We start from the raw sequence: 27,505 nt of genomic DNA, 5'->3' as shown, positions 1-27,505 counted from the left end.
GTTCAAGACCAGACTAGCCAATATGGTGAAACCCCATCTCTACTAAAAAATATAATAATTAGCAGGGTGTGGTGGTGGGCACCTGTAGTCCCAGCTACTCGGGAGGCAGAGGTTGCAGAGAGCTGAGATTCAGGCCACTGCATTCCAGCCTGGGCCACAGAATGAGACTCTGTCTCAAAAAAAAAAAAAAAAAAAAAATGTTTTTTTTCTTTTGTAAATTCATAGTCTTGCTACATTGCCTAGGTTGGTCTTAAACTCCTGGGCTCAAGTGATCCTCCTGCCTCGGCCTCCCAAAGTGCTGGGATTCTGGTGTGAGCCACTGTGCCCAGCCACCACTGAGATTTTGATTGGGATTGTGTTGAATCTGTAAATCAATCTGAGAAGAACTGACATCATGGTAATACTGAGTTTTCCTATCCATGAACACAGAATATCTCTTCATTTATTTAGTTCTTCTTTGATATCTTTTCATCAGTCTAGTATTTTTCCTCATAGATTCTGCACGTATTTTGTTAGACTTAACCCTAAGCATTTAATCTTTGGTGGTGCTAACGTTAATAATGTGTTTTTAACTTCAAATTCCACTTCTTCACTGCTAGTATAAAGGAAAATGATTGATGTTTATATATTAGCCTTGTACCCTGCAACCTGTCTATAATCACTTATTAGTTTCAGGAGTTTTGTTGACTCAGATTTTCCACACAGATGCTCATCATTTGTAAACAGTTTTATATCTTCCTTCCAAATATGTATACGTTTTATTTCCTTTTTTGTCACTGCATTAATTAGGACTTCTAGTACAACACAGCAGTGGTGAAAGGGGACATCCTTGCCTAGTTCCTAATCTTAGTGAGAAAGCTTTGAGTTTCTTTTGTTCCCCCCTTAAGTTCAATGTTAGCTGTTGGTTTTCTGTAGATGTTCTTTATCAAGCTGAGTAAGTTCCTCTCTATTCCTAGTTTGTTGAATTTTTTTGTTTTTGATACGGTGTCTCACTCTGTCACCTGGGCTGGAGTGCAGTGGCACAATCTTGGCTCACTGTAACCTCTGCCTCCTGGGTTCAAGAGATTCTCCTGCCTCCCGAGGAGCTGGGATTACAGGCATACACTGCTACACCCACCTAATTTTTAATATTTTAGTAGACCAGGTTTCACCATGTTGGCCAGGCTGGTCTCAAACTCCTAACCTCATGAATTGCCCACCTCAGCCTCCCAAAGTAATGGGATTACAGGTGTGAGCCACCACGCCCAGCTGTTTGTTGAATTTTGTCAAATGCTTTCTCTGCATCTACTGATATGACCATGTGGTATTTCTTCAGCCTGTTGATGTGGTATATTACGTTAATTTACTTCCTAATGTAGGAGAAGAGATGTAAACCTGGGACAAATCCCACTTGGTCATGGTATGTAATTCTTTTTATACATTGTTGGATTTGATTTGCTAATATTTTGTCGGGAGTTTTGCATTTTTGTTCATAAAAGATGTCTGTAGTTTCCCTTTCTTGTAATGTCTGTTTGGTTTTGGCATTTGGGTGGGTAACGCTGGCCTCATATAATGAGTTAGGAAGTATTCCTTCTGTTTCTATCTTCTGGAAAAGATGGTAGAGAACTGGCATAATTTCTTCCTTAAATATGTGAGCCCAGTGGATTCTATTTTGGAGGGTAATTGTTTATTTGATTTAATAGACATAGCCCTATTCAGATTGTCTATTTCTTCCTGTGTGTGGGAGACTGTAACCTTCAAGGGATTGGTTCGTTTCATTTAAATTACCACATTTGGGCACAGAGTTGTTCACATTTTTTTATTGCCTTTTAAAAGTCTCTGGAACATCTCTGTAGTCATGTCACCTCTTTCATTTCTGTTATTAGTATTTTGTGTCCTCTCTTTTTCTTGGTCTGGCTACAGGTTTACTGATTTTATTGTTTTTTCAAAAAACCAAAAACCATCTTCTGGTTTTGTTAATTTTTTTTAATTGATTTCCTGTTTTCAGTTTCACTGATTTCTGCTTGAATTTTTATTTCTGCTTACTCTGGGTTTAACTTGCTCTTCTTTTTCTAGTTTCTTAGGGTGGAAGCTTACATGATTGATTTTAGATCTTTCCCATTTTCTTTCTTTTTTTTTTTTTAAAGATGGGGTTTCACCATGATGGCCAGGCTGGTCTTGAACTCCTGACCTCAGGTGATCCACCCACCTCAGCCTCCCAAAGTGCTAGGATTACAGGCGTGAGCCACTATGCCCGGCCTCCCATTTTCGAATATATGCAGCCAATGCTCTAAATATCTCTCTAAGCACTGCATTCACAGCATTCCACAAATTTTGATGTTTTATTTTCATTTTCTTTTTTTGAGACGGAGTTTCGCTTGTTACCCAGGCTGGAGTGCAATGGCACAATCTCGGCTCACCGCAACCTCTGCCTCCTGGGTTCAGGCAATTCTCCTGCCTCAACCTCCTGAGTAGCTGGGATTACAGGCACCTGCCACCATGCCCAGCTAATTTTTTTTTGTATTTTTAATAGAGATGGGGTTTCACCATGTTGACCAGGATGGTCTCGATCTCTTGACCTCGTGATCCACCTGCCTCAGCCTCCCAAAGTGCTGGGATTACAGGCTTGAGCCACCGAGCCCGGCTTCATTTTCACTTAATTCAAAATATTTTAAAATTTCTCTTAAGATCTCTTATTTGACTCAAATGTTATTTAGAAGTATGTTGCTTACTTATTTACTAAGTACTTCAGGATTTTCCAGCTATCTTTCTGGTTTCCTTTCTAGTTTAATGTCATTGTGGTTTGAGAATAGACATTGTATGATTTCTATTCTTTTAAGTATGTTAAAGTGTGTTTTGTGGTCCAGAACATGGTCTATCTTAGTGAATGTTCCAGGAGCTTGGCCGGAATGTGCATTCTGCTATTGCTGGATGAAGCAGTCTATAGATGTAAATTATTCCCAGCTGAGGTGACGGTGGTGTTCAATTCAACTACATCCTTGCTGACTTTTCTACCTGCTGGATCTGTCCATTTACAATACAGGCTGCTGGAGTCTCCAACTGCAGAGAGTGAATTCATCTATTTCCCCTTGTAGTTCTATCAGTTTTTAGCTCACATAATTGTTGTTGTTTTTGTTTTGTTTTGAGACAGAGTTCCACTCTTGTTGCCCAGGCTGGAATGCAATGGCACAATCTCGGCTCGCTGCAACCTCAAGGTTCAAGTGATTCTCTTGCCTCAGCCTCCCGAGTAGCTGAGATTACAGGGATGTGCCACCACACCTGTCGAATTTTTGAATTTTTAGTAGAGATGGGGTTTCTCTATGTTGGTCACGCTGGTCTCCAACTCCTGACCTCAGGTGATCTGCCCACCTCCACCTCTCAAAGTGCTGGGATTACAAGGGTGAGCCACTGTGCCCAGCTGCTTTTGTTTTTAAGAGATAGGGTCTCACTCAGGTCACCCAGCCTGGAGTGCAGTGACATGATCATAGCTCACTGCAGCTTCAATCTCCTAGGCTCAAGTGATCTGCCCACCTTGGCTTCCCAAAGTGCTGGGATTACAGGCATGACTATCATACCTGGCAACCTTTTTTTTTCTTGAGATGGAGTCTCACTGTGTTGACCAGTATACAGTGCAATGGTGCAATCTTGGCTCACTGCAAGCTCCACCTCCCAGATTCAAGCGATTCTCCTGCCTTAGCCTCAAGTAGCTGGGATTACAGGTGCATGTCACCATGCCTGGCTAATTTTTGTATTTTTAGTAGAAACAGGGTTTCATCATGTTGGCCAGGCTGGTCTCAAACTCCTGACCTCAAGTGATCTGCTCGCCTTGGCTTCCCAAAGTGCTGGGATTACAGGTGTTAGTCACGGTTCCTGTCCAATCTCACATATTTCGATGCTGCTCTTAGGCATGTACACCTTAAGAACTGTTGTTTTCCTGCCAAATCAACCCCTTTATCATCATGTAATGCCCTTCTTTACCCCAATAACTTTTCTTTCTCTGAAAACTGCTGTGTCTAAAAATAGTAAGATACTTCTGCTTTCTTTTGATTACTGTTAGCATCTTTCTCCATCCTTTTACTTTTAATATATATAAGTTTTTATATTTAAAGTACGCTTTTCTTTTTTTTTTGTTCATGGCAAGATCTTGTCATGACACAGCAGGTTTCTTTTTCCTTTGCAACGGGGTCTGGCTCTGTTGTCCCAGGCTGGAGTGCAGTGGTGCAATCACAGCTCACTACAACCTCAACCTCCCAGGCTAAAGCAATCCTCTCACATCAGCCTCTTGAGTAGCTGAGACTTACAGGTACACACCATCACACCAAGCTAATTTTTTTTAACTTTTTGATGAGATGAGTTTCTCACTATGTTGCTTAGGCTGGTCTTAAACTCCGAGGCTCAAGGGATCCTCCTGCTTCGGCCTTCCAAAGTGCTGGAATTTTAGGTGTGAGCCATCATGCCTGGCCAAAGTTGGTTCCTTTTAGAAAACACAGTTGGGGGCAGGCACTGTGGCCTGCAATCCCAGTGCTTTAGGAGGCCAAGGCAGGAGGATTGCTTGAGGCTCAAGAGTTTGAGACTGACCTGGGCAAAACAGTGAGACCTCATCTCTACAAAACTAAAACAACAACTGGATGTGATGACATGCACTTGCAGTACCAGCTGCCCGGGAGGCTGACGTAGGAGGACAGTAAGCCCAGTAGGTTAGGGCTGTCATGAGTCATGATCAAGCTACTGCACTGTAGTCTGAGCAACAGAATGAGACCCCATCTCTAAAAAAATAAAAAGCTTTTGAAAAGGGGGATTACTGGCTGGGTATGGAGCTCATCCCTGTAATCCCAGCACTTTGGGAGGCTAATGTGGGTGGATCTCTTGAGACTAGGAGGTCAAGACCAGCCTGGGCAATATGGTGAAACCATGCCTCTACGAAATACAAAAATTAGCCAGATGTGGTAGTGCATGCCTGTAGTCCCAGCTACTCGGGAAGCTGAGCTAGAAGGATCACTTGAGCCTGGGAGGTCAAAGCTTTCAATACACCGTGACTGTGCCACTGCACTCCACCCTAGGCGACAGCATGATATGCTCTCTCAAAAAAATAAATTTAAATGGGGGATTATTGATGTTGCTAAATTCACATCTACCGTATTTGTTATCATTTTCTACTTTTGCCCTTGTTCTTCATTCCTATTTTTGTTTTCCATATTTTTTCTGCCTTTTGTGGGTTTACATGAGCATTCTATTATATGTAATTCCATTTTGAATCCTTTTTTTAGAATATCAACTATACTTCTTTTTTAACTTTTTAAATTGGTTTGTAATCTGCATTTACAGCTAATCCAAGTCCATTATCAACTAATACTCTCTGGGAAGTCCTGTCCCTTTTACCAATGAATCTATCAAAAAGGCATTCTTCATTTCAGTTACAATGTTTTTGCTCTCTAGCATTTAAAAAATTCTAAAATTTCTTTTTCTTTTTCTTTTCTTTTTTTTTTTTTCCAGAAAGACAATTGCCAGGCGTGGTGGCTCAAGCCTGTAATCCCAGCACTTTGGGAGGCCGAGGTGGGTGGATCACGAGGTCAAGAGATCGAGACCATCCTGGTCAACATGGTGAAACCCCGTCTCTACTAAAAATACAAAAAATTAGCTGGGCATGGTGGTGTGTGCCTGTAATCCCAGCTACTCAGGAGGCTGAGGCAGGAGAATTGCCTGAACCCAGGAGGCGGAGGTGGTTGCGGTGAGCCGAGATCACGCCATTGCACTCCAGCCTGGGTAACAAGAGTGAAACTCCGTCTCAGAAAAAAAAAAAAAGAAAGACAATCTCACCATGTTGCCTAGACTGGCCTTGAACTCCTGGGCTCAAGCAACCCTGCTACACTGAGTAGTTGCAAACACAGGTGTGTACCAACAACCGCATCCGGTTTCTTAAAATTTCAATCTCTCTGCTTACATTATCAATCTGTTTTTGCATTCTGTCTACTTTTTCCATTAAAGCCCTTAGCATGTTAGTCATAGTTTAAAAAAAATCCTGGTCTGATTACTCCAACACTGCTGCCACATCTGACTCTGGTTCTAATGCTTGCTCAGTCTCTTCACACTGTATTTTCTCCCTTTTAGTATGCTTTGCAATTTTCTGTTGTTAGGTAGGCATGATATACTGGTTAAAAGGAATTGCAGTACATAGGGCTTTAATATTTTCAGGGGTTGGGTGGGAAAGTGTTCTTTCATACAATGAATAGGTGCTTAGTCTTGCTGAACTTGTGTCCCTGGACTATGAACTTCCCAAGTGCTTTTCAGTTTCCCCTCACCCACCATTGAGTGAGACAGAATATCTAGAAGCAGCTAGTGTTAGGTATTTCCCTTCTCCCAGGAAGCTTAAGCTCTGATAAAAGCACCAGCAGGTTAGGCTCTGGTGAAAGTTTCTCCTGAGGGCAGGTCTTGCTAAGAACAGAATGCTCTGGTGTATTCCAAAGTGGTTCCTTTTCCCTTCCTCATGCCAGAAGCACAAGGAGATTTTTCTCTGATATTCAGCGTGAGTATCTGGTAGAGTTCCTGGGGGTAAAACTCACAAAAGCATGGGGCCCTCCCATGACAGGGTTCCCCTGGGTTTTTTTTTTCACAGTTGTCCACACTGAGCCTCTAGCAATTTGCCAATTACATTTTAGGCTTACCCATCTGGCCACTGGTTCCCTAGGAGATTCCTGTTCAGAAGTTGTGATTCTTTGTATCTTCCTGTTTACCTCTCCTTTTTTTTTTCTTTTTGAGACAGAGTCTCACTGTCACCCAGGCTGGAGTGCAGTGGTACAAGAGTTCCAGCAATACTCCTACCTCAGCCTCTCAGGTAGCTGGGATTACAGGAACCTACCACCAAGCCCAGATAATTTTGTGTTTTTAGTGGAGACAAGGTTTCACCATGTTGGCCAGGCTGGTCTTGAACTCCTGGCCTCAAGTGATCCACCTGTCTTTGCCTCCCAAAGTGCTGGGATTACAGGTTTGAGCAACCATACCTGGACATACCTCTCCAATTCTGAGAGGAGATATTTGTCCTCTGACCTCACACCGCTCTGATGGAGCTAAGATTTGTCGATTTTTCAGTTTGTTCAGCTTTTTACTTGTTAGGACACAGTGATACTACTAAGTTCCTTACATGCTAGAACAGGCAAAAGACTATTTTTTTGGCCTTTTTCCTTTTAATGTTTTATAAATTATGTAACTGTTTATAACATTGTCTTTCTGAGTTTAAAATGTATGTAGATGTATTACATATAACAACTGTAACAAAAAGGATGGGAGAGATGGTTACAAGATTTCTGGATTTATGTGAAGTAATACATAAATGAACTGTAGGTAAACTGTGAAAACTTAAGGATATATACTGTAAACCCTAGAAAATCACTGTAAAAAATAATGCAAAAAGATTACATAAAAAGCAGATAAAATTTAAATGGAATTCTAAAAAGTATTCAAATAACTCAAATACAAGCAGGAAAGAGGAATTTAAAAAATAGAAAAGGTAAGTGTAAATAAAAAATAAAACATTATCCAAAAGTGCCTTCTGAACCATAGCAACAATTACATTAAACATTAACAGACTAAACACTACAATTAAAAGACAAGGATTGTTAGGATGAAGAAAAAACAAGACCCAACTGTATGATATCTGCAAGAGATTCACTTTAAGTATAAAGACACAGGTTGAAATTAAATGGATAAAAGAAGATATACTATGCCAACACTAAGTATAAGAAAGATGGAGTTGCTATGTTAGCATTAGATAAAATTTATTTCAAAACAAAATGTATTACCAAAGACAAAGAGGAATATTCTCTTATCTCTCATAATGGTAAGAGAGATGTAAGTGCAAATGAACCTCATAATACAGCTTTAAGATACATGAAGCCAACACTACAAAAACTAAAGGGAAGAAAAGACAATTCCATGATCATACTTCAGGTATTTTAACACCTCCCTCAGCAACTGAAAGATTAACTAGACAAAAAAAAAAAATCAGCAAAGATACAGAAGACCTGAACAATATCATCAACCATCTTGACTTAACTGATATTTATCCAACCTCAAAATGGCAGAATACCCATTCTTCTTCAGTACACATGGTATTTGTACCAGGAGAGACCACATTTGGGGTCGTAAAACAAGAAGCAACAAATATAAGAAGAATGAAATAATACAGAGTTTGTTCTCTAACCACATTGGAATTAAATGACAAATTAATAACAAGATAACTAGGAAAACACCAACTATTTGGAAATTAATGCATATCCAAATAATCACTGGGTCAAAGAAGAAACCACAATAAAAACTAGATAACATTTTGAACTAAATGAAAATACAACATACTAAAATTTTGTGAGATGCACCTAAAGCTGCACTTTGAGAAAACTATATAACTTTACAATAATCTTAGCTCTTAAACGTGGAAACCAAAGGCTTTATTCAACCAATTTTGAATGTGCACAAATATGGGGTATATTTGTCACAAGCCTAGAAGACAAGCTCCAGTCAACCAAGAGATGGGGAAATTTTTGGTAAAATAACCAGAGGTAAACAATTATTAATAACATACTTAACTGCAGATATAAGACAGTAACAAAACTGCGGATATGAGTGGTAAAGTATTATGTGTTCTGACAATGGAGAAACAATATAACCAACAAAAATTGGGAAAGGAATGAGGAAAAAAAGGAGAAAAGTAGAACAAGCCTATTGACTGCCTCAGTAGCTGGGAGTCAAAGATAATACTTAGAGCTGACATATCAAGTAGATGTATATTCAACAGAACAAAGGTAAACATTAATAAAAGAATACTACTGGTCAGGTGCAGTGGCTCACACCTATAATCTCAGCACTTTGGGTCACTTGAGCTCAGGAGTTTGAGATCAGTTTGGACAACATGGCAAAACCCTGTCTCTACAAAAGTACAAAATCTAGCCAGCCATGGTGGCATGTCCCTGTAGTCCCAGCTATTGGGAGGCTGAGGTGGGAGGACTGCTTGAGCCTGGGTGGTGAAGGTTGTAGTGAGCTGAGATTACACCACTATACTCCAGCTTGGTTAATAAGAGTAAGACACTTTCTAAAAAAAAAAAAAAAAAAAAAGACGAGTACTGACTAAAATTGGCAAATGAAGGACAGAATGGGGTGAAGAATAAAAAAGGACATGGTAGAGAACCAATACCTATTGTCAAAAGGGAAGAAGTGTATTATTAAAGAAGGGAATGAAAACGTTATCAAGGTAATCACCAAAACAAATATATATATATATATGTTTTTAAAGCAAAGAAACACACCAGAAAGATAAAACTTTTAAAGCATGTGCACATGCTAACATTTGTAGACGTGGCTCTATCTGTGAGACTGCGCCTGGGGGAGGCCATTAACATGAACACCATCCCCCAGCTGTCCCTCACTTGGAGCCTCTGAAGGCAGGATTGGGAGGCTGTGCCTAGGATTAGCATCCCATCCACTCTCACCTTTCTGGCAGCTTTTCAAGATCTCTGGTTCCTCGGCTCCCAGAAGATTCAGGACCCAAAGTTCCTTCCCTTGCTCCAGCTGGGAGATCAATTCCGGCTTAGGGACAGGGAATCCTGTTGAGGGTGAGGACACTGGTGAGTTGGCATGGCCTGGGGAGCTGGGGCAGGACACTGACCACTGGGTCTTCCAGGCCAGGTGAGGAGAGATGTGCCCTGTGTGCACCAAGCCTGCATGTGCGTTGGTCAGGGAGCCCATGGGCTGAGAGTAAGTAAGAAGGAGAAACCACTCATTCACTCTCGTGCTGCTGGAGGGACACCAGTAGGGCCACTGGCAACAGGGAGTGAAGTCCCTAGAAGTGGGGAGCAAGGCAGGCTTTTCCCATGGGGATTTTTCCTTTTGTTGAGATCAGACTGATACCTGGGGACAAGGGGCAGGACCCTCTTCTTTGGGATCCAAAGAGCCAAAGCAGCCTCCCAAGCTCCTTAGAAGCCCCCACTGCAAAGCAGGCCAAGTGCAGGGAGCCTCACCCAGAGAGGCCACATTCCCATAGTTCTCCAGCATCACATCCCTGTAGAGAGCCCGCTGCTGGGGGCCCAGCTGCTGCCCCTCCGCCTGAGAGAAGTACACGGCCACATCCTGGAAGGTCAGCGGCATCTCCTGCAACAAAACATCACCGCTGCCCGGGCCATGCCCACTGGGCAGCAGCCTGAGCTAAAAGGGCCCTGGCCTGGTGGAGCACCACCACCCACAGCCCTGCTGTGGTCAGTACTGTGTATCAGCAGGTCCCTAATGGGGCAGCTGAGAGCACTGAGGACCAGCCAACTGCAGCCACATGGGGACCCAGCTGAGCTCAGAGCCCCTCTCCCTGCGGGAGGATGAGTCTGCAACTCAAGACTCAGAACCCTTTCCTCAAGTTTGCTAAGAGCCCCTGGCTGGCCTTACCAGTTGCCGGGCTCATGGCACCACAGGAGAGCAGTTCTCACTGGGATGGGGATGAAGATGTTGAAGAGGTACAAGAGCAAGGAAGGTTAACTCACCTGGTGCCCTCGAAGCTGGAGTGTGGCTGCCATTCTGTGCGCATGGGCTGCCGTGGTGTCCAAAAGAAGACAGGAGACTGCCCTGGCCTGAAGTCTCCCCCAACTTACCTTCAGTGGGGAGAACTCAGGCTCAGCCCCATTCCACCACGGGTGTGGACGGATGGCCAGGAAGCAGAAGCTGATTCCTGGTGCGGCCTCCTGGGTCGTGGGAGGGAGGTCACTATGCAGCATGGGCCGAAGTGCCCTACTGCTGAATCACTCCTAAAATCCCAGACCGGCCAGAGCCAGAGTCCGGGGTGGGGCGGGGTCCAGGGACGCCCGCTCACGGGTGAAAGCTGGCAGTTCCCGTGGTCCAGACCTGCTGAAGGCCCTGGAAATGGGGCGCAGGACCGTTCTACCTGCCCGGGGCAGCCTGGAGCAAAGACTCCACGTGAGGGTGCAGCCCCACCAGGGCTGAGGACGGGAGACGGCGGGGGAAGCGGTGGCGGGGCTGCCGAAGGCCCCAGGCTCCGGGGCGAAGGGGAGCCAGCTGTGGTCCCCAGCCGGGCCTCCTAGGGCCGCGCTGCGGTCTCCTCCTCCCGGCCTCTGCAGTCCGTCGGTAGCTCCCGCGGCACCCAGAACGGCCCTTCCTGGACTGACCGCCGCCTCCCCACCCGCTTGACGCTCCTTCCAGGTCTGACACCGCCCCACCTGTTCGCTCGGCCCCGGGCAGCCACCTAGACAGCGCCGAGGGGCTGCGCAGCCGCACCGAGCCCAAAGCGGACCCGCCCGCAGCCGCACCGAGCCCAAAGCGGACCCGCCCACAGCACCCGGTCCAGAGCCGGAGAGAGGGCAGGTCCAGGTGGAAGCGCGCGGACCCGGCCGAGCTGCGCAGGCCGCCCCGCCCCCTGCGGGGCCTAGGTGCGCCTCAGAGAGCGCCGGGAACCGGAAACGAGCCGCGGTCCCGCCCGCATTCTTCCGGGGCCGCTCTGGGATGACAGGAGGCCCGCGCCGTCTATGGTCCGCGGGTCTCCAGCGGCGACGCTGCGCGTTCTGGCCGCGTCCCCACAGCCCCGGACCCTGAACCGTAACCCGAACGCTAACCCCGCTGGGCTCCTGGCTCCTCCGTCGGTCACCACACACCGTGTGTCCCGATTCACCATAACACCAAAAAGTTACGGATGAAGATGGTCCAATTATTGGGGCTCAGAACACACGCCCCAAAATGAAGGCCTGGGAGGCAGTTTTCCTGCGACCCTCCCAGCCCTCCTGTCTCAGTTCTTTTCTCCCGCAAGGCTCCTCACAGAGTGAATCCCTTTTTCCTAAGGCGGGTCTCAGACCAGAACCCCCAAAGGCAGCCGTAAAACCTAGCAAATGACTCCGATGTTACCTCGGCCTTTCTGTGTAAACACTGTCGACAAGGCGGCGCGGTTGCGCGGGTCTGGAGTCCCAGCTTCTCGGGAGGCTGAGGCCGGAGAATCGCTTGAACCCAGGAGCGGAGGCTGCAGTGCGTCGAGATTGCGCCACTGCACGCCAGCCTGGGGGACAGAGCGAGACGCCGTCTCAAAAATAAATGAATAAAAATAAATCCTTTTGTCTGTCTTTTCTTCAAAAATCTGCCTTTTGTGAGTTGGTTTTCCATGAATCTTCAGAGGGCGAAGAGGCACTTTCCCCTTGGTCCCTACGCAGTAAAGCATGGTTTAAAAAACGGCACTTGATAAAGGTGAGGAGGCCAGCCTGGGCAGGGGGAGGAGGAAGTGAAGGAAAGCCGAGGCCGTCTTGTCACCCTGAAGACGGTGTAGGCCCTGTACACACTGTTAGAATCAAGTCACAGATTTTACATCGGAACGTGGGGCAATCGACTACGATGGAGAATGTCCGGAAGTCTAAAGCGCCATGCAAAGCCACATGCGATTGAGAAGATGCATAGATTACTCGTATCAGTGCTGGGGCTCCGCCTGAAGGAGCGTGCTTAGTGCTATGTTGAGGATGAATTAAGCTGTACACAAAGAGCCTTAAACACTTCAAGTGCTCACGGAATCTACAGACATAACAAAAGTTGCAAAGACAGGGGTGCCCATCCCAGAATTTGTTGTGTGGATTTTTTTTTTTTTTTTTTTTAATTTTTTGAGATGGAGTCTTGCTCTGTCACCCAGGCTGGAGTGCAGTGGCGTGATCTTGGCTCACTGCAATCTATGCCTCCTGGGTTCAAGCGATTCTCCTGCCTCGGCCTCCTGAGTAGCTGGGATTACAAGTGCCCGCCACCACGTCCAGCTAATTTTTGTATTTTTGGTAGAGACAGGGTTTCACCATGTTGGCCAGGCTGGTCCTGACCTCAGGTGATCCACCCGCCTTGGCCTCCCAAAGTGCTGGGATTACAGGCATGAGCCACCGTGCCTGGCCATGTGTGTTTTTTAAATAATAGGAAGAATTTGGAAAATACCTAGTTATTCATAAAAGGGAAAATGGGAGATAATTATACTTTCTGCAGCAGAGAAATAGATAAATCTATTGTTTTATCTATACTCAGCTGAACATTGTGCAGCTGTTATGTGTGGTTTTTGAAGATATTATATTGGCAGAGGGTAATGCTTATGAAATAGAATGTGAAAAATAGAATACAGAATTATATTTATGATATGATCTCAATTGTATATATGGGTGTTTAAGTTCACACACTTAAGAAGGTTTCCAGAGATAGGGACCTAGGCTGGTTTGTTCACTGCTCAGTCACCAGCCTGTAACACAGTAGGCACTCTATCAGTATCTGGGAAGTGATTGAAAAACATGTAAAAGGCTGAAAACAAATACATCATACTAGTTGTAAGATTGCAGAATATTTGATTTCCTGTTTTTCTTTTTCAAATCTTCTACAAGGGGTGTGTAATCACTCTGCGACTGGTGGATGCAGGCTTTCCTAATTGATATTTCCTATTTATAGGGCTACCAACTGCCAAGCATCCAAGCAATCGCTAAGCATCAATCCAGCAGCTGACAGGGTTACCAGCATCACTGCCACAGATGCTAGGCTGGTTTGACACATTTATGTGGATTTGGTCAGCAACGAGCACGAAGGATATAGATTGCTCATTTCTTACTCAAATAGCTACAGCGTAATCAGCAACCTGTGTCCCTAGACACACAAGATGACAGCAAACCAGAGTGGCCAGATGACAGGAGGCATGGATGGTGGCCACTGTGCTGCTGAGGCCCAGCTCCAAACTGCAGCCAGGAAGTGTTGTGTCTGCTGTACCCCAATGAGAGGCAAGGGGAGTATCAGACACAGCCAACCAGGGGTGCTGGTGTCACTGTCGTTTCTTACAAGGTTGCTTGTTCCCTTAGTTTCAGGAGGAGCCTCCAAGCATTCTGCCAAGCTCGGCTCACACGGTGACAGACTTTGCCTCATAGCCTATGTGAAGATGTCTGAGGTCCTCAGGGCCCATGGCAGAGCTGTTCCCTACTCCCCTGACCTCCCTGTTTCTAAAACCAGTGGGCTTTTTTTTTTTCTTTTTGAGATGGAGTCTCACTCTGTTGCCCAGGCTGGAGTGCAGTGGCATGATCTCAGCTCACTGCAACCTCCGCTTCCTGGGTTCAAGTGATTCTCCTGCCTCAGCCTCCTGAGTAGCTGGGACTACAGGCACACGCCACCACACCCAGGTAATTTTTGTAGTTTTAGTAGAGATGGGGTTTCACCATGTTAGCCAGGATGGTCTCAATCTCCTGACCTCATGATCCGCCCGCCTTGGCCTCCCAAAGTGCTGGCATTACAGGCGTGAGCCACCGTGCCCGGCCAAACCAGTGGGCTTTTTTTTTCTTCTCTGAGACAAGGTCTCACTCTGTCACCCAGGCTTGAGTGCAGTGGTGCGATCTCAGTCACTGCAATCTTCACCTCCCTGGGCTCAAGCAATCCTCCCACCTCAGCCTCATGAGCAGCTGCGACCATAGGTGTGTGCCACCACACCCAGCTAATTTTTAATATTTTTTTGGTAGAGACAGAGTCTTTCTCTGTTGCCCAGGCTGGTCTCAAACTCCTGAGCTCAAGTGATCCACCTGCTTCGGGCTCCCAAAGTGCTAGGATTACAGGTGTCTGCCACCGCACCCAGCTATTGGTGGGCATTTTTTTAGTTTTCCTTTACTTGACCTCTCAGCAATATTTGACACCATGAACTGTCCATTCTTCTTGAAACACTCAACTTCCTATATCAATAATACCACCCTTCCTTCGTTTTCCGCCAACCACTCTCAATCTACTTTGCTACTTTCTCCTCTACCCAGTGTCGGCCCTGGGCTTTCTTACTTTATTCTACATTTTCCTCTAAGAGAGCTTACCTTCTCTCATTTCTTCAATTGCTACTTACATGTAAATTACCCCACTTAAAAAAATTCCGGCTGGGCTCAGTGGCTCACGCCTATAATTCCAGCACTTTGGGAGGCCGAGGCAGGTGCATCACGAGGTCAAGAGATTGGGATGATCCTGGTCAACATGGTGAAACCTCATCTCTACTAAAAATACAAAAATTAGCTGGGCATGGTGGCTTGTGCCTGTAGTCCCAGCTACTCAGGAGGCTGAGGCAGGAGAATTGCTTGAACCCAGGAGGCAGAGGTTGCAGTGAGCCGAGATTGCGCCATTGCACTCTAGCCTGGGTAACAAGAGCGGAACTCCGTCTAAAAAAAAAAATAAATTCCATCTCAGACCTTTCTTCTGTGTTCAAAACTTTAGAAATATGTACTCAACATATTTACCCGTTGGCTGGGTGTGGTAGCTCATGCCCGTAATCCCTGCAATTTGGGAGGCCAAAGTGAGTTGATCAACTGAGGTCAGGAGTTCAAGACCAGCCTGACCAACATGGTGAAACCCCCATCTCCACTAAAACTACAAAAAATTAGCCGGACATGGTGGCATGCACCTGTAATCCCAGCTACTCGGGAGGCTGAGGCAGGAGAATTGCTTGAATCCAGGAGGCAGAGGTTGCAGTGAGCCAAGATCACACCACTGCACTCCAGCCTGGGTGACAGAGTGAGACTCCATCTCAAAAAAAAAAAAAAAAAGAAACAATGAAAAACCCAACATATTTACCCAGGCCTAACATCCACAACAAGCAGTGCCTGAGAGGGCAATATGGACCCGGAGCCAGGGCAGGCCCTTGTTCTCACTCCTCACATTCATGGCAAATACATCTTGGGAAATTCTGGGGAGGAAAATTCAGACCCTCTTTCCACTGTAGCCTCTCAGGAGGAGTGGCAGGAAAAGAATGACTTCATCGGGAATCCTTACCCTGGGGGACGCATGGCAACAGCAAGGGTCTGTATCTTCCTCCCTGCTGTATGAGGCACACTCAATACTTGCACTACCAGTTTCCATGTACAAAACACCAGAATTCAGGCAGCTGGAGGTTATCTTTATGACTTATAAAGCCAATTAGGGGCTGGGCACTGTGGCTTTCACCTGTAATCCCAGCCTTTGGGAGGTTGAGGTGCAAGAATCACCCAAGGCCAGGGTTTAACACCGGCCTGGGCAACACAGTGAGACCCCCATTTCTAAAAGAAAAGATAAGCAAAACCAAAAGAAAGCCAATTAAGGACCATGATTTTGCATCTGCAACCACAGGTGCCGGCTAACTGTCCTGAGAAACTGACCCTCCCAGTCATAGGTAGAAGTTTCTGCCCTGGCAAAGAGCAGACCCAGAGCATTCTGCCTGCCTGATCCCAGGAAGACTTGAAGGACAAAGAAGCTGGAGGGGCATGAGCTGCTTGTTCCAGGTTCCTTCTCCACACAGAGGTACTTCACTCTCGTTGCTCTGCAGAGAATGAGTCAGAAGAGCAGAAGCCAGATGTTCCCTTCAAACAGCTTTCTCTGTTTCCCTGGTCCTGAGAGTTGTAGGAAAACAATTCTGGCCACAGCACGGAGAGCAGGCTGGGGCTCTCTGAGACTCTCCCCTGGCTGGATGTGGGGAAGGAGAAGGCTGTGGCCATGTCGGGGCAGACCCTTATGGCTGGAGGAGGGTGAGCTGTGGGATGGCAAAGACTCTCTCCTCAACCAATTTGGGCTTCTCTAAGCCCTCTTCCCACCTAGGCCTCAACCTTGGTTTTTAAAGACTGCAGACTCTCAACAGAAATGATTTTGTCCACACCTCGGATGCAGGTGAATTCCACAACTGGGGCTCAGCCTGGGAGGGTTCTTGGCTTTACACAGGAAGGAATTCAAGAGTAAAGTGAAATTAAGGCACATTTATCAGAGCAACAAAGTATAGGAAAATGTCTGCTCCCTAGACAGAGCAGGGCTACCCCATGGGCTTGCTGTCTTCGTAGCTACTCCTTAGTTATATGTGATATGTTTTGGATCTGTGTCCCCACCCAAATCTCATGCTGAAATGTAATCCCCAGTGCTGGAGGTGGGGCTGTTGGGAGGTGGCTGGATGACAATGGTGGCTTTCCCCCTTCATGCTGCTTTCCTGATAGTGAGTGAGTTCTCGAGAGCTGGTCACTTAAAGCTGTGTGGCACCTCCGCCCCCGCTCTCTTCTTCCTGCTTCCACCATGTAAAATGCTGGCTCCCGCCTTGCCTTCTGCCGTGAAGCAGGTTCTGCCATGCTTCATGTACAGCCTGCAGAACCATGAACCGATTAAACCTCTTTCTTCATAAATTACCCAGTCTTCAGTATTTCTTTATATCAGTGAGAACAGACTAATACAATATGCTAAAGAACGGGTGGGTTGGTGGGGCACGATGGCTCACACCTGTAATCCCAGCATTTTGGGAGGCTGAGGCAGGCAGATCACGAGGTCAGGAGATCAAGACCATCCTGGTTAACATGGCAAAATCCTGTCTCTACTAAAAATACAAAAATTAGCCAGGCGTGGTGGTGTACACCTGTAATACCAGCTACTCGGGAGGCTGAGGCAGGAGAATTGCTTGAACCTGGGAGGCGGAGGTTGCAGTGAGCCAAGATGGTGCCACTGTACTCCAGCCTGGAGACAGAGGGAGACTCTGTCTCAAAAAAAAAAAAAAAAAGGGATGGGTTATTTACAACCTTTCTAGAAAAGAAGTGGGCAGTTCCCTGAAGGGAGGAACCCTCCCTTTTAAGCCCTGTAAGGGAATGTCGTGGTGCTGCCATGGCATTTGTAAATGGTCACTTGCTGGTGGGCATGTCTTATGCTAATGTATTAATTACAATGTGTGTGTAATGAGCAGTGAAGGCTACTAGGGCTGCCCTCAAGATGCCCTCCACATCTTGGTCCTGGCTGGGTGTGGCCAGCTTCTGCCCTGCATCTTGCCTGGATCAGCCAGGTTATGACTGTTGCTGGGAAAAGAAGTCCCATTGGGCGCCCACTTTACATCCTGCACTGAGATGCACACAAACCCTAGCATAGCCTCCAGTCCTCAGGCTGAACCGGAATTACCACGGCCACCACAGACTGTGTGCCAGGGGCAGCTTAATGCCACCAAAAGAACTTAGTTGGTTCCAACCAAGCCCTGAGCACAGAGGAGGTGAGGAGGCCTGGGCAGTGGAGGAGCCACAGGTCACAGCTGAACTCTCTTGGTCCACCTGTCCCTGAGTCCCTGCTGGACTCTCTTGGGCTATCTGTCCCCCTCAGTCTCCACTAGACTCTCTTGGACCTTCTGTCCCTCAGTCCCTGCTGCTCTGGATGTCTGTTCATTGCCACAGCCCAGGAGCTGGGAATCGCAGCCGTGTCCTCAAAGGCTGGCCGTCAGGTGAGCTCTCCATCCTTCCAGTGGTTGCCTTCTACTCTGCCTGGAGCTTCTCTACCCAGCAAATGTCTCCAGGGCTTCGACAAGCCTCCTGGTCCATTCAGCAAGTATGTATTGCGTACCACCTGTATGCCAGGCTCTGTGCAGGAACTAGGGCTCCCCGCCGTGGAGTGCACAGTCTGTTGGGACTGTGTTCATGAGAGACATGAATGTGAAACAAGACACTGCAGAAAAGGGGAGCTGAGTGCTCCAGGAGCCAGCCTGGTCCGTGGAGTCAGGGAGGCCATTCTGAGGTCATAGCCAGGTAGAAAGTGGCTTAGGCCTTGAAACCGCATGGCAGAGGCCCCATGGCACAGGACGGTGTGGCATGTCAGGAAAAGCCTGAGGCTAAGCAGGGGAGGAAGAGGCACAGGTGAGACTAGAGATGGGGCCAAACTATGGGGGACTCCATGAGCTGCAGGGATTCTGCACTTCATCCCAGGATCACAGGACTCCACTAAGGGGTTCTCACAGGGGCTGTGTTTCTTTTTTTAAGTTCTCTGGCTGCCCTTGAGGGTGTCGAAGCCACTGAAGGGAAATGTTAAGGACCTGTGTTCTCATGGCTCTTGTGGGGTAAGGAGGAGGAGGAGGAATAGAAATCTCCACTTTGAGTGGCAGATGGGATGCAAACAGCAAGAATGAGAAAAGTCAACAGTGGAGCCAGAGGTGACCCCGTGTGAGCTGGGCCCAGGTGACCATTATGGCCACCACACCATAAAACAAGCAACAAGGTTGGGAAATGTTTGCAAAATAGATACAGGCCTCGCCCAAATCAATGATACAAGACAAAAAATTTTCCAGCTGGACACGGTGGCTCACACCTGTAATCCCAGCACTTTGGGAGGCCAAGGCAGGCTGATTACAAGGTCAGGAGATCGAGACCATCCTGGCCAACATGGTGAAACCCTGTCTCTATTAAAATACAAAAAATTACCCAGGCATGGTGGTGCCCACCTGTAGTCCCAGCTACTTGGGAGGCTGAGGCAGGGGAATCGCTTTAACCTAGGAGGCAGAGGTTGCAGTGAGCTGAGATTGCGCCACAGCACTCCGGCCTGGCAACAGAGCGAGATTCTGTCTCAAAAAAAAAAAATCCAATAGAAAAAATGGGCAAAAACAGGGACAAGAGTTGAAAGCCACATGGCCAGGAAACACCTGACAGCAACAATTTTACAGGTGTGTGGAACTTGTGCAAGTCTTCAGAGCTAGCAGAAATGTGAAGAGGAGTAACTGTTTGGGTAGAAAAATGTGTATCTTCCCTACAAACCAGAATCCCACGTGTTCACTTCTAGAGAGTTCCTTTTATGGGTTCATGAGGAGACACACGCAACTATGTCCTAGCAATGAGACCCTGGAATGGCCTGAATGAGAGCAGGAGAGGGGCCGCCCAAGACAAAGCTGCAGGGACAAGGACCACTCATCCTCTATTGCAACTTGCAAGTTTAGGAAGATGGGTCTCCACCAGTCTACTGGAGTTCTTGACACTGGAAATTGGGGTTTGTCACAGGCCTATTGGGAAAGAAATCTGGTCCGGAGAAATAATAGGGTATTGGAGGCTTGTGGCCGTAAGGCTCTCTGTAGTTCCAAAGCCAGAAGAGGCAGCCCACAAGCAGACAGGGCAGCCTTTCTCCTGTGTGGGTGGAGACTGGGCATAGTGGCTCACATCTGTAGTTCTGGCACTTTGGGCCGCCGAGGCAGGAGGATCACTTGAATTGAGCCTAGGAGTTTGAAACCAGACTGGGCAACATAGCAAGACCCTATCCCTAAAACATACATACATACATATATACATAATTTCTTTTAAAAGGCAAAGACTATGGTTGTTGATCCTAGCCTGAAAAAAAAAAACTTTACTGGACATTTTGGGAACACTGGGAAAATTTGAATGTGGACTGGCTATTAAATTAGATTACAGAATTACTGTTAATGTTCTTAGGTGTGATTATGTGGAGTGATGGTCTCATTCTTCTTTTTTTTTTTTTTTGAGATGAAGTCTCAGGCTGGAGTCACCAGGCTGGAGTGCAGTGGTGTGATCTCAGCTCACTGCAGTCTCCACCTCCCAGGTTCAAGAGATTCTCCTGCCTTAGCCCCCCAAGTAGTTGAGATGACAATGACAGGTGTGTGCCACCACCCCTGGCTAATTTTTGTTTTTTTAGTAAAGATTGGGTTTCACCATGTTGGCCAAGATGGTCTCGATCTCCTGATCTCATGATTTGCCCTCCTTGGCCTCCCAGAGTGCTGGGATTACAGGCGTGAGCCACTGTGCCTGGCCCTATAGTCTCATTCTGCGACATCTGGGGAGCTGTGTCAAAAGCGGCAAATTACTTCCAAATGGTTCAGCCAGAAATAGAACATGTGGAGAGCATTTCAGAGAACAGGACAACATAGCAGCAGCTGCTGAATTCATGTAGACACAGAAGTAGTTTTGTAATATTCTCTACGTTGGAAATTTCTTATAATGGAAAATTGGGAGGAAAGCAAGATAGGAAGCAAGGTGAACCCTGCAGAGGCCGACATTGTTAGGTGGACCAGAAGGCCAACCAAGAGCTGAGCAGCAGTGACAGCGGTTTGATACCCGACATTCCAGTAGAATGCGCAAAAGCCTTTACTGAAAGGGCAAGAAGTCCCCCGGCTTTCTCTAGGAAGAACACTTTCCTGTTCCACTGGCCCTTCACCTGTGAGCTGGGATGGGAGCTTCTGGGTAGAGCACGTTGCTCCTAGGCCTCTTTCCAAGTTCCAGGTTTACACAGGAGGCCTCATGGCCACCTGTCCCATCACTAGGGCCTAAAACCTAATTTCTCTTTCTGTGGTTTGGGGCATTGTGGGGCTGAGTGATGTGGTTCTTCTGTCGAAGCTGGGGGAACTGAACCACCCTCACTTGGGTGGTACAGAGTCAGGGAACACCAGATTTGTTTCTTCTAGCTAGGGCTTGGAGAAGCAAAGTGAGTACAGAAGATTAGCAATAAAACCATAACTATATTTATTTGCCTCCAGTAATTTTTATTACTCTGCTTGATCCCGGTTATATTTTAAACTTCTACCACTTACTGAGGGCAGTCCATTTCATGTATTTTTTCCGTAAAAGTTTTTTTTTTTTTTTTTTAAGAGATGGGGTTTCTCCATGTTGGTCAGCCTGGTCTCGAACTCCCGACCTCAGGTGATCTGCCCATCTCGGCCTCCCAAAGTGCTGGGATTAAAGGTATGAGCCACCATGCGCAGCCAACTTAAAAGTATTTTTATCTGATTTTAAATTGATCTCCAGCAGTGCCTTTTTCCCACACCCACATATTATTTCTTGGGTCAGTGACATTGACGATGAGGCTGCATATTCACAGGGAGGGAATGGATGCATCTTGCTCTGCACCAAAAGTGCAGTGATGCTGAAGAATTGTAGGAACTTGACCTGGCTGGGTAGGTACTGCCCTCTCCCCTGCCCCACTTCCAGGCTCTCTGAGTACTTCAGTTGTTCAGATGAAGTACTGAACAACTGATGGCGATTCCACATCCTGAACCCTTTCTCCAGGTGATAGACCTGAGCTCCACAAGGAGAAAAGAGGCGGGGCTTGAGGCAGCCCCTCTCTCCAAGTTCTCTATAGGTGTTGCACCATGAAATTCCACTCATGCTTGGCAGGAGTTTCCCTGTCTCCCCAGCACAATTTGGTATAGTCCTGATGTATCTGAACTTTTTTTGTTTTTTTTGAGACAGGATCTCACTCTGTTGCCCAGGCTGGAGTGCAGTGGCACAATCATGGCTCATTGCAGCCTTGACCTCCCAGGTTCAAGCAACCCTCCCATCTCTGCCTCCCATGTAGCTGGGACTGCAGGCATGAGTCACCACACCTGGCTTTGTAGAAATGAGGTCTCACTCTGTTGCCCAGGCTGGTCTTGAACTCCTGGCTCAAGCTTGCCTCAGCCTCCCAAAGTGCTGGGATTACAGGCATGAGCCGCTGCACCCAGCCAGAGTCTCAACCTCTTAATCATCTTGCACTCTTCTCCTTTCTCCCTTTCCCCTTCTTTCTCCCTCAGCCCTGACTCATCCCCATCCATCCCCACTCTGGACACAGTTTTATCTTTAGAGCTCCTATGAATTCCACCATCCTGGGCCTACCTTGGGCCTTCCTACCTGGTCCAGCTGAACCTCTCTGCCTGCTGTCTACAGACCATAGGCTTTGGTTCTCGGCAGAAATGCCCCTGTTGTGTTTCCTTCTCCTCCAGCAGAATTTCCAGCCCTCAAACCTGACCTGATCTTCTAGCTGGAGAGAGAGGAAGAGCCATGGCTGCCAGATGTTCCAGCGACTGAAAATACACCACAGAGATGCTCCTTCCCAGGTGAGAAGAGGGAGGCCACTTCTGGAGAAGGCAGTAGTGGAATACATTAGGAGGAGACATAACTTGAAAAACCAGAGCCAGACCGGGCACTGTGGCTCATGCCTGTAATGCCAGTACTTTGGGAGGCTGAGGTAGGCGGATCACCTGAGGTCAGGAGTTCGAGACCAGCCTGGTCAACACGGTGAAACCTTGCCTTTACTAAAAAATACAAAAATTAGCTGCATGTGGTGGCACACACCTGTAATCTCAGCTACTCGGGAGGCTAAGGCAGGAGAATAGCTGGAACTCGGGAGGCGGAGATTGCAGTGAGACAAGATCGTGCCATTGCACTCTGCCTGGGCTGACAACAGCAGGGCTCCATCTCAAAAAGAAAAAACAGAGTCAAGTGAGAGAACAGAGAGACTGTAGAGAGAACAAGAGAAAGGAAGAAATCCAGAGTTGCAAGAGAGAGGCCTACATAGAACACAGAGTCCCTGGGCAGGTGGGAAGCCAGCACTGCACCTTTGAGGGGACTAGGTGAAGTCTGAGATCACTGTGCCATGGCCAGGTGACAACCAGAGGGTGAGTGCTTTCTGGAGAGGTCCTGCCCAGGAGTGAGGGTGGAAGGCAGGTCCTTGTGTTTTCAGAGTTCTGTGGGTGGGTTGAGTGATGGGTCCCGTGGTAACCCTCTGCGATTGGGATCACTCTTTCACACCTTCAGCAGTTGTTCTTCCTTAGCCAGTCTCAGCCTTGATTCTTCTTCTTTTCTCCATTCTCCTTGTCCCTTTTACTTTCCTTCCTACCTACCTTCCTTCTTTCCTTCCAACCAGAGTCTCACTCTTGTCACCCAGGCTAGAGTGCAATGGCACGATTTGTCTCACTGCAACCTCTGCCTCCTGGGCTAAAGTGATTCTCTGCCTCAGCCAACCAAGTAGCTGGGACTACAGGCACCCGCCACCACACCTGGCTAATTTTTTTTGTATTTTTAGTAGAGACAGGGTTTCACCATGTTGGCCAGGCTGGTCTTGAACCCCTGACCTCAGGTGATCCAGCTGCCTCAGCCTCTCAAAGGGCTGGGATTACAGGCTTGAACAATTGTGCCCAGCCTATTTATTTATTTATTGTTGAGATGGGGTCTCGCTCTGTCACCAAGGTTGGAGTGCCATGGCATGATCTCGGCTCAACCTCTGCCTCCTGAGCTCAAGCGATTCTCTGCCTCAGCCTCCCCAGTAGCTTGGATTACAGGAACCCACCACCATGCTCAGCTAATTTTTGTACTTTTAGTAGAGATGGGGCTTCACCATCTTGGCTTGGCTAGTATTGAACTCCTGACCTTGTGATCCACCCACCTTGGCCTCCCGAAGTACTGTGATTACAGGTGTTAGTCACCATGCCTGGCCTACTTATTTTAGTTTATTTTTTGACAGAGTCTTGCCCTGTTGCCCAGGCTGAAGTGCAGTGGTGCAACCTTGGCTCACTGCAAACTCCACCTCCCAGGCTCAAGTGATTTTGCCTCAGCCTCCTGAGTATCTGGGATTACAGGTGCCTGCCACCACAGATGTCTAATTTTTTGTAGTTTTAGTAGAGACAGGGTCTCAACATATTGGCCAGGCTGGTGTCGAACTCCTGACCTCAGGTGATCCGCCTGCCTCAGCCTCCCAAAGTGCTGAGATTACAGGTGTAAGCCACCATGCCAAACCCCTTTTACTTTTAGTTCTGAGAACCTGCAGCTTGTCTTAACCACTTCTTTGCAAGCATACCTCTTAGTTGAATCCCTCCCCTCCCCCCATCCTTTTTTGGCATATTACCATTTCTACTTTAATCACCACTTCCACCTGGCATCCTTTCTGGAGATTGGAAACTGGTTTTTCTTTTTATTATTATTATTATTTTAAAGACAGGGTTTCACCATGTTGGTCAGGCTGGTCTTAAACTCCTGACCTCAGGTGATACGCCCGCCTTGGCCTCCAAAATGCTTGAATTACAGGTGTGAGCCACCACGCCTGGCCTTTTTTTTTGAGATGGAATCTCACTCTGTCACCCAGGCTGGAGTGCAGTGGCGTGATCTCGGCTCACGGCAACCTCCACCTCCTGAGTTCAAGTGATTCTCCTGCCTCAGCCTCCCGAGTAGCTGGGATTACAGGCATGCACCACCACACCTGGCTAATTTTGTGTTTTTAGTAGAGATGGGGTTTCACCATATTGGTCAGGAGGGTCTTGATCTCTTGACCTCATGATCCCCCCTCCTTGGCTTCCCAAAGTCCTGGGATTACAGGTGTGAGCCACCGTGCCCTGCCCATACTTGCATTTTCTATTCTTTTTTTTTCCTTCCAGATTCCTTAATGGGGATCCAGAATAAACAATTCTTCAACAAAGAAATTTCTAACATACCCAAATGTGGAATATTAGAAACGCTCCTTCAGCATATCCCACCAAGATCGGAGGAAGATGACAATGAGTCAGACAACTGTCAGGAAAGTGCTTTGAGGAGATCGCTAACTTGGGAGAAAGTGGTTTGTGAAATGACCATATCCCACAAAGAATTTCTCACATGGAAGAGTGACCAGGAATATAATTAATGTAGAGAAAGCTTCAGTTGGAACTCATATCTTGTTATAAGCCACAAATATTCTACAGAAGACAAAGCTCATAGATATCATAAACGTGGCAAAAGCTTAAAATATAATTCAGATATTCCTTTTTTTATTTTTTTGAGATGGAGTCTCTCTCTGTCATCTAGGCTGGAGCGCAGTGGCACAATCTTGGCTTACTGTAACCTCTGCCTCCTGAGTTCAAGCTCTTCTCCTGCGTCAGTGTCCTGAGTGGCCAGGATTACAGGTGCCTGCCACCACAGCTAATTTTTGTATTTTTAGTAGAGGTGGTGTTTCACCATGTTGGCCAGGCTTGTCTTGAACTCCTGACCTCAAGGGATCTGCCCACTTCGGCTCCCAAAGTGCTGAGATTACAGGCATGAGCCACTCACCTGGCCCAAATAGTCTACATCAGCAAATTCATGCTGGAAAAAAGCCTCACAGATGTCATAAATGTGGAAAGAGTTTGGTTGAAGTGCAAATCTTAGAGGACGTCAAAATTTTTCACACTGTAGAAAAACCATATAAATATAATAAATGTTTGAAAGCCTTTAGTTGTATGTTGCTCATGCCTTATTCAACATCATGTAATTCACAGTGGAGAGAAACATTATGGGTGTAATGAATGAGGAAAACTCTTCAGTCTTAACTCACAACTTAACACCAGGAAACTCACACTACAAAGAAACCACTTAAGCGTGAAGAAGTAGGAAATCGTTTCGTCAAAAGGCACACCTGACTCAGCATCAGAGAATTCATGCAGGAGAAAAACCATAATTATGGCTGTAACAAATGTCAAAAAAACCTTCAGGAAGAAATCACAACTTATTCTGCATCAAAGAATTCATATCAGAGAGAAACTCCATGAATGCAAGGAATGTGGAAAAGCTTTTAATCAGAGCTCACTCTTTTTTTTTTTTTTTTTTTTTTTTTTGAGATGGAGTGTTGCTCTTCTTGCCCAGTCTGGAGTGCAGTGGTGCGATCTTGGTTCATTGCAGCCTCCACCTCTTGGGATCAAGCAATTCTCCCACCTCAGCCTCCAAAATAGCTGGGATTACAGTCATGCACCACCATGCCCGGTTAATTTTGTATTTTTAGTAGAGACGGGGTTTCCTCATGTTGGTCAGGCTGGTCTCGAACTCCCAACCATAGGTGATCCACCCATTTTGACCTCCCAAAGTGCTGGGATTACAGGTGTAAGCCACTGCACCTGTCTTCAGAGCTCACTCCACAGTAGACATCAGATAATTCATACAGGAGAGAGACCCTACAAGTGTAAAGAATGTGGAAAATGCTTTAGCCAAAGTTCCACCTTGATTGGCATCAAACCATTCCACACTGAGTGAGGCCCTGAAGTGTACTGAATGTGGAAGCCCTTTGGTTAGAGCTCATGCCTTATTCAACATCAGTTAATGCACACTGGAGATAAACCCTGCAAGTGCAATGTGTGTGTGAAGGCTTTCAGTTGCAGTTCAAGTCTCACTCCACATCAGAGAACTCCTACCAGAGAAAAACCTTTTCAATGCAATGACTGTGGGAAAGGCTTCACTCAAAGCTCACAAGTTATTCAGCATCAAAGAACTCATAGAGGAGAAAAACCCTATGGATGTAATTAATGTGGCAAAGCTTGGGGCAGAGCTCACGATTTATTCAGCATCAGATAATTTATACAGGGGAGAGGCCCTATACATGTCCTGTGTGTGTGAAAACCATTAGCCAGAGCTCTCAACTTATGTTACACCTTAGGATTCACACAGGAGAGAAAACTCACACATGGAGTAAATGTGGAAGAGTGTATTACTCCATTTTCATATTGCTATGAAAAAATACCTGAGACTAGATAATTTACAAAGAAAAAAAGGTTTAATGGACACACAGTTCCACATGGCTGGAGAGACCTCACAATCATGGCAAAAGGTGAAGGAGGAGCAAAGGCACATCTTACATGGCAGCAGGCAAGAGGGAGTGTGCAGGGAAAATGCCCTTTATAAAACCAGCAGATCTCATGAGACTTATTTACTATCATGAGAACAGAATGGGAAAAACCCACCTTCATGATTCAGTTACCCCCACTGGGTCCCTCCCATGACACATGGAGATCATGAAAGCTACAATTCAAGATGAGATTTGGGTGGGGACACAGAACCAAACCATATCATTCTGCTCTGGCCCCTCCCAAATCTCATTTTTCCTCACATTTCAAAACCAATCATGCCTCCCCAGCAGTCCCCCAAAGTCTTAGCACATTTCAGCATTAACCCAAAAGTCCAAGTCCAAAGCCTCATCAGAGACAAGGCAAGTCTCTTCTGCCTATGAGCCTGTAAAATCAAAAGCAAGTTAGTTACTTCCTAGATACAATGGGAGTACAGGAATGGGTGTAAATACA

The 27,505-nt window shown here is 46.6% G+C and overlaps 1 protein-coding gene across 3 annotated transcripts in view; it reads right to left on the bottom strand.

Annotated features, from left to right (window-relative positions):
- Window positions 1-11,405, bottom strand: part of ZNF251 (zinc finger protein 251) — a 37,966-nt gene extending 26,561 nt beyond the window's left edge. For 2 of the 3 annotated variants that reach the window (XM_035277038.3, XM_008982978.4), the window contains exons 1-3: window positions 10,497-11,405; window positions 9,987-10,116; window positions 9,459-9,572 (exon numbers count right to left, since the gene is read on the bottom strand). Coding sequence is in view for 2 of the 3 variants with exons in the window: in XM_008982978.4 (XP_008981226.2) it covers window positions 9,459-9,572; window positions 9,987-10,116; window positions 10,497-10,727 (475 nt within the window). In the remaining variant the exon portion in view is untranslated. Of the gene's footprint in view, window positions 1-9,458; window positions 9,573-9,986; window positions 10,154-10,496 lie in introns of all 3 variants that reach the window. The other variant, XM_008982977.4, reaches the window with a different exon arrangement.
- Between the last annotated feature and the right edge of the window lie 16,100 nt (window positions 11,406-27,505).

Source organism: Callithrix jacchus, chromosome 16, assembly GCF_049354715.1.
Source record: "Callithrix jacchus isolate 240 chromosome 16, calJac240_pri, whole genome shotgun sequence".
In the NCBI taxonomy this organism is placed as follows: domain Eukaryota; kingdom Metazoa; phylum Chordata; class Mammalia; order Primates; family Cebidae; genus Callithrix; species Callithrix jacchus.
This window is presented reverse-complemented; position numbering and strand designations above follow the sequence as displayed.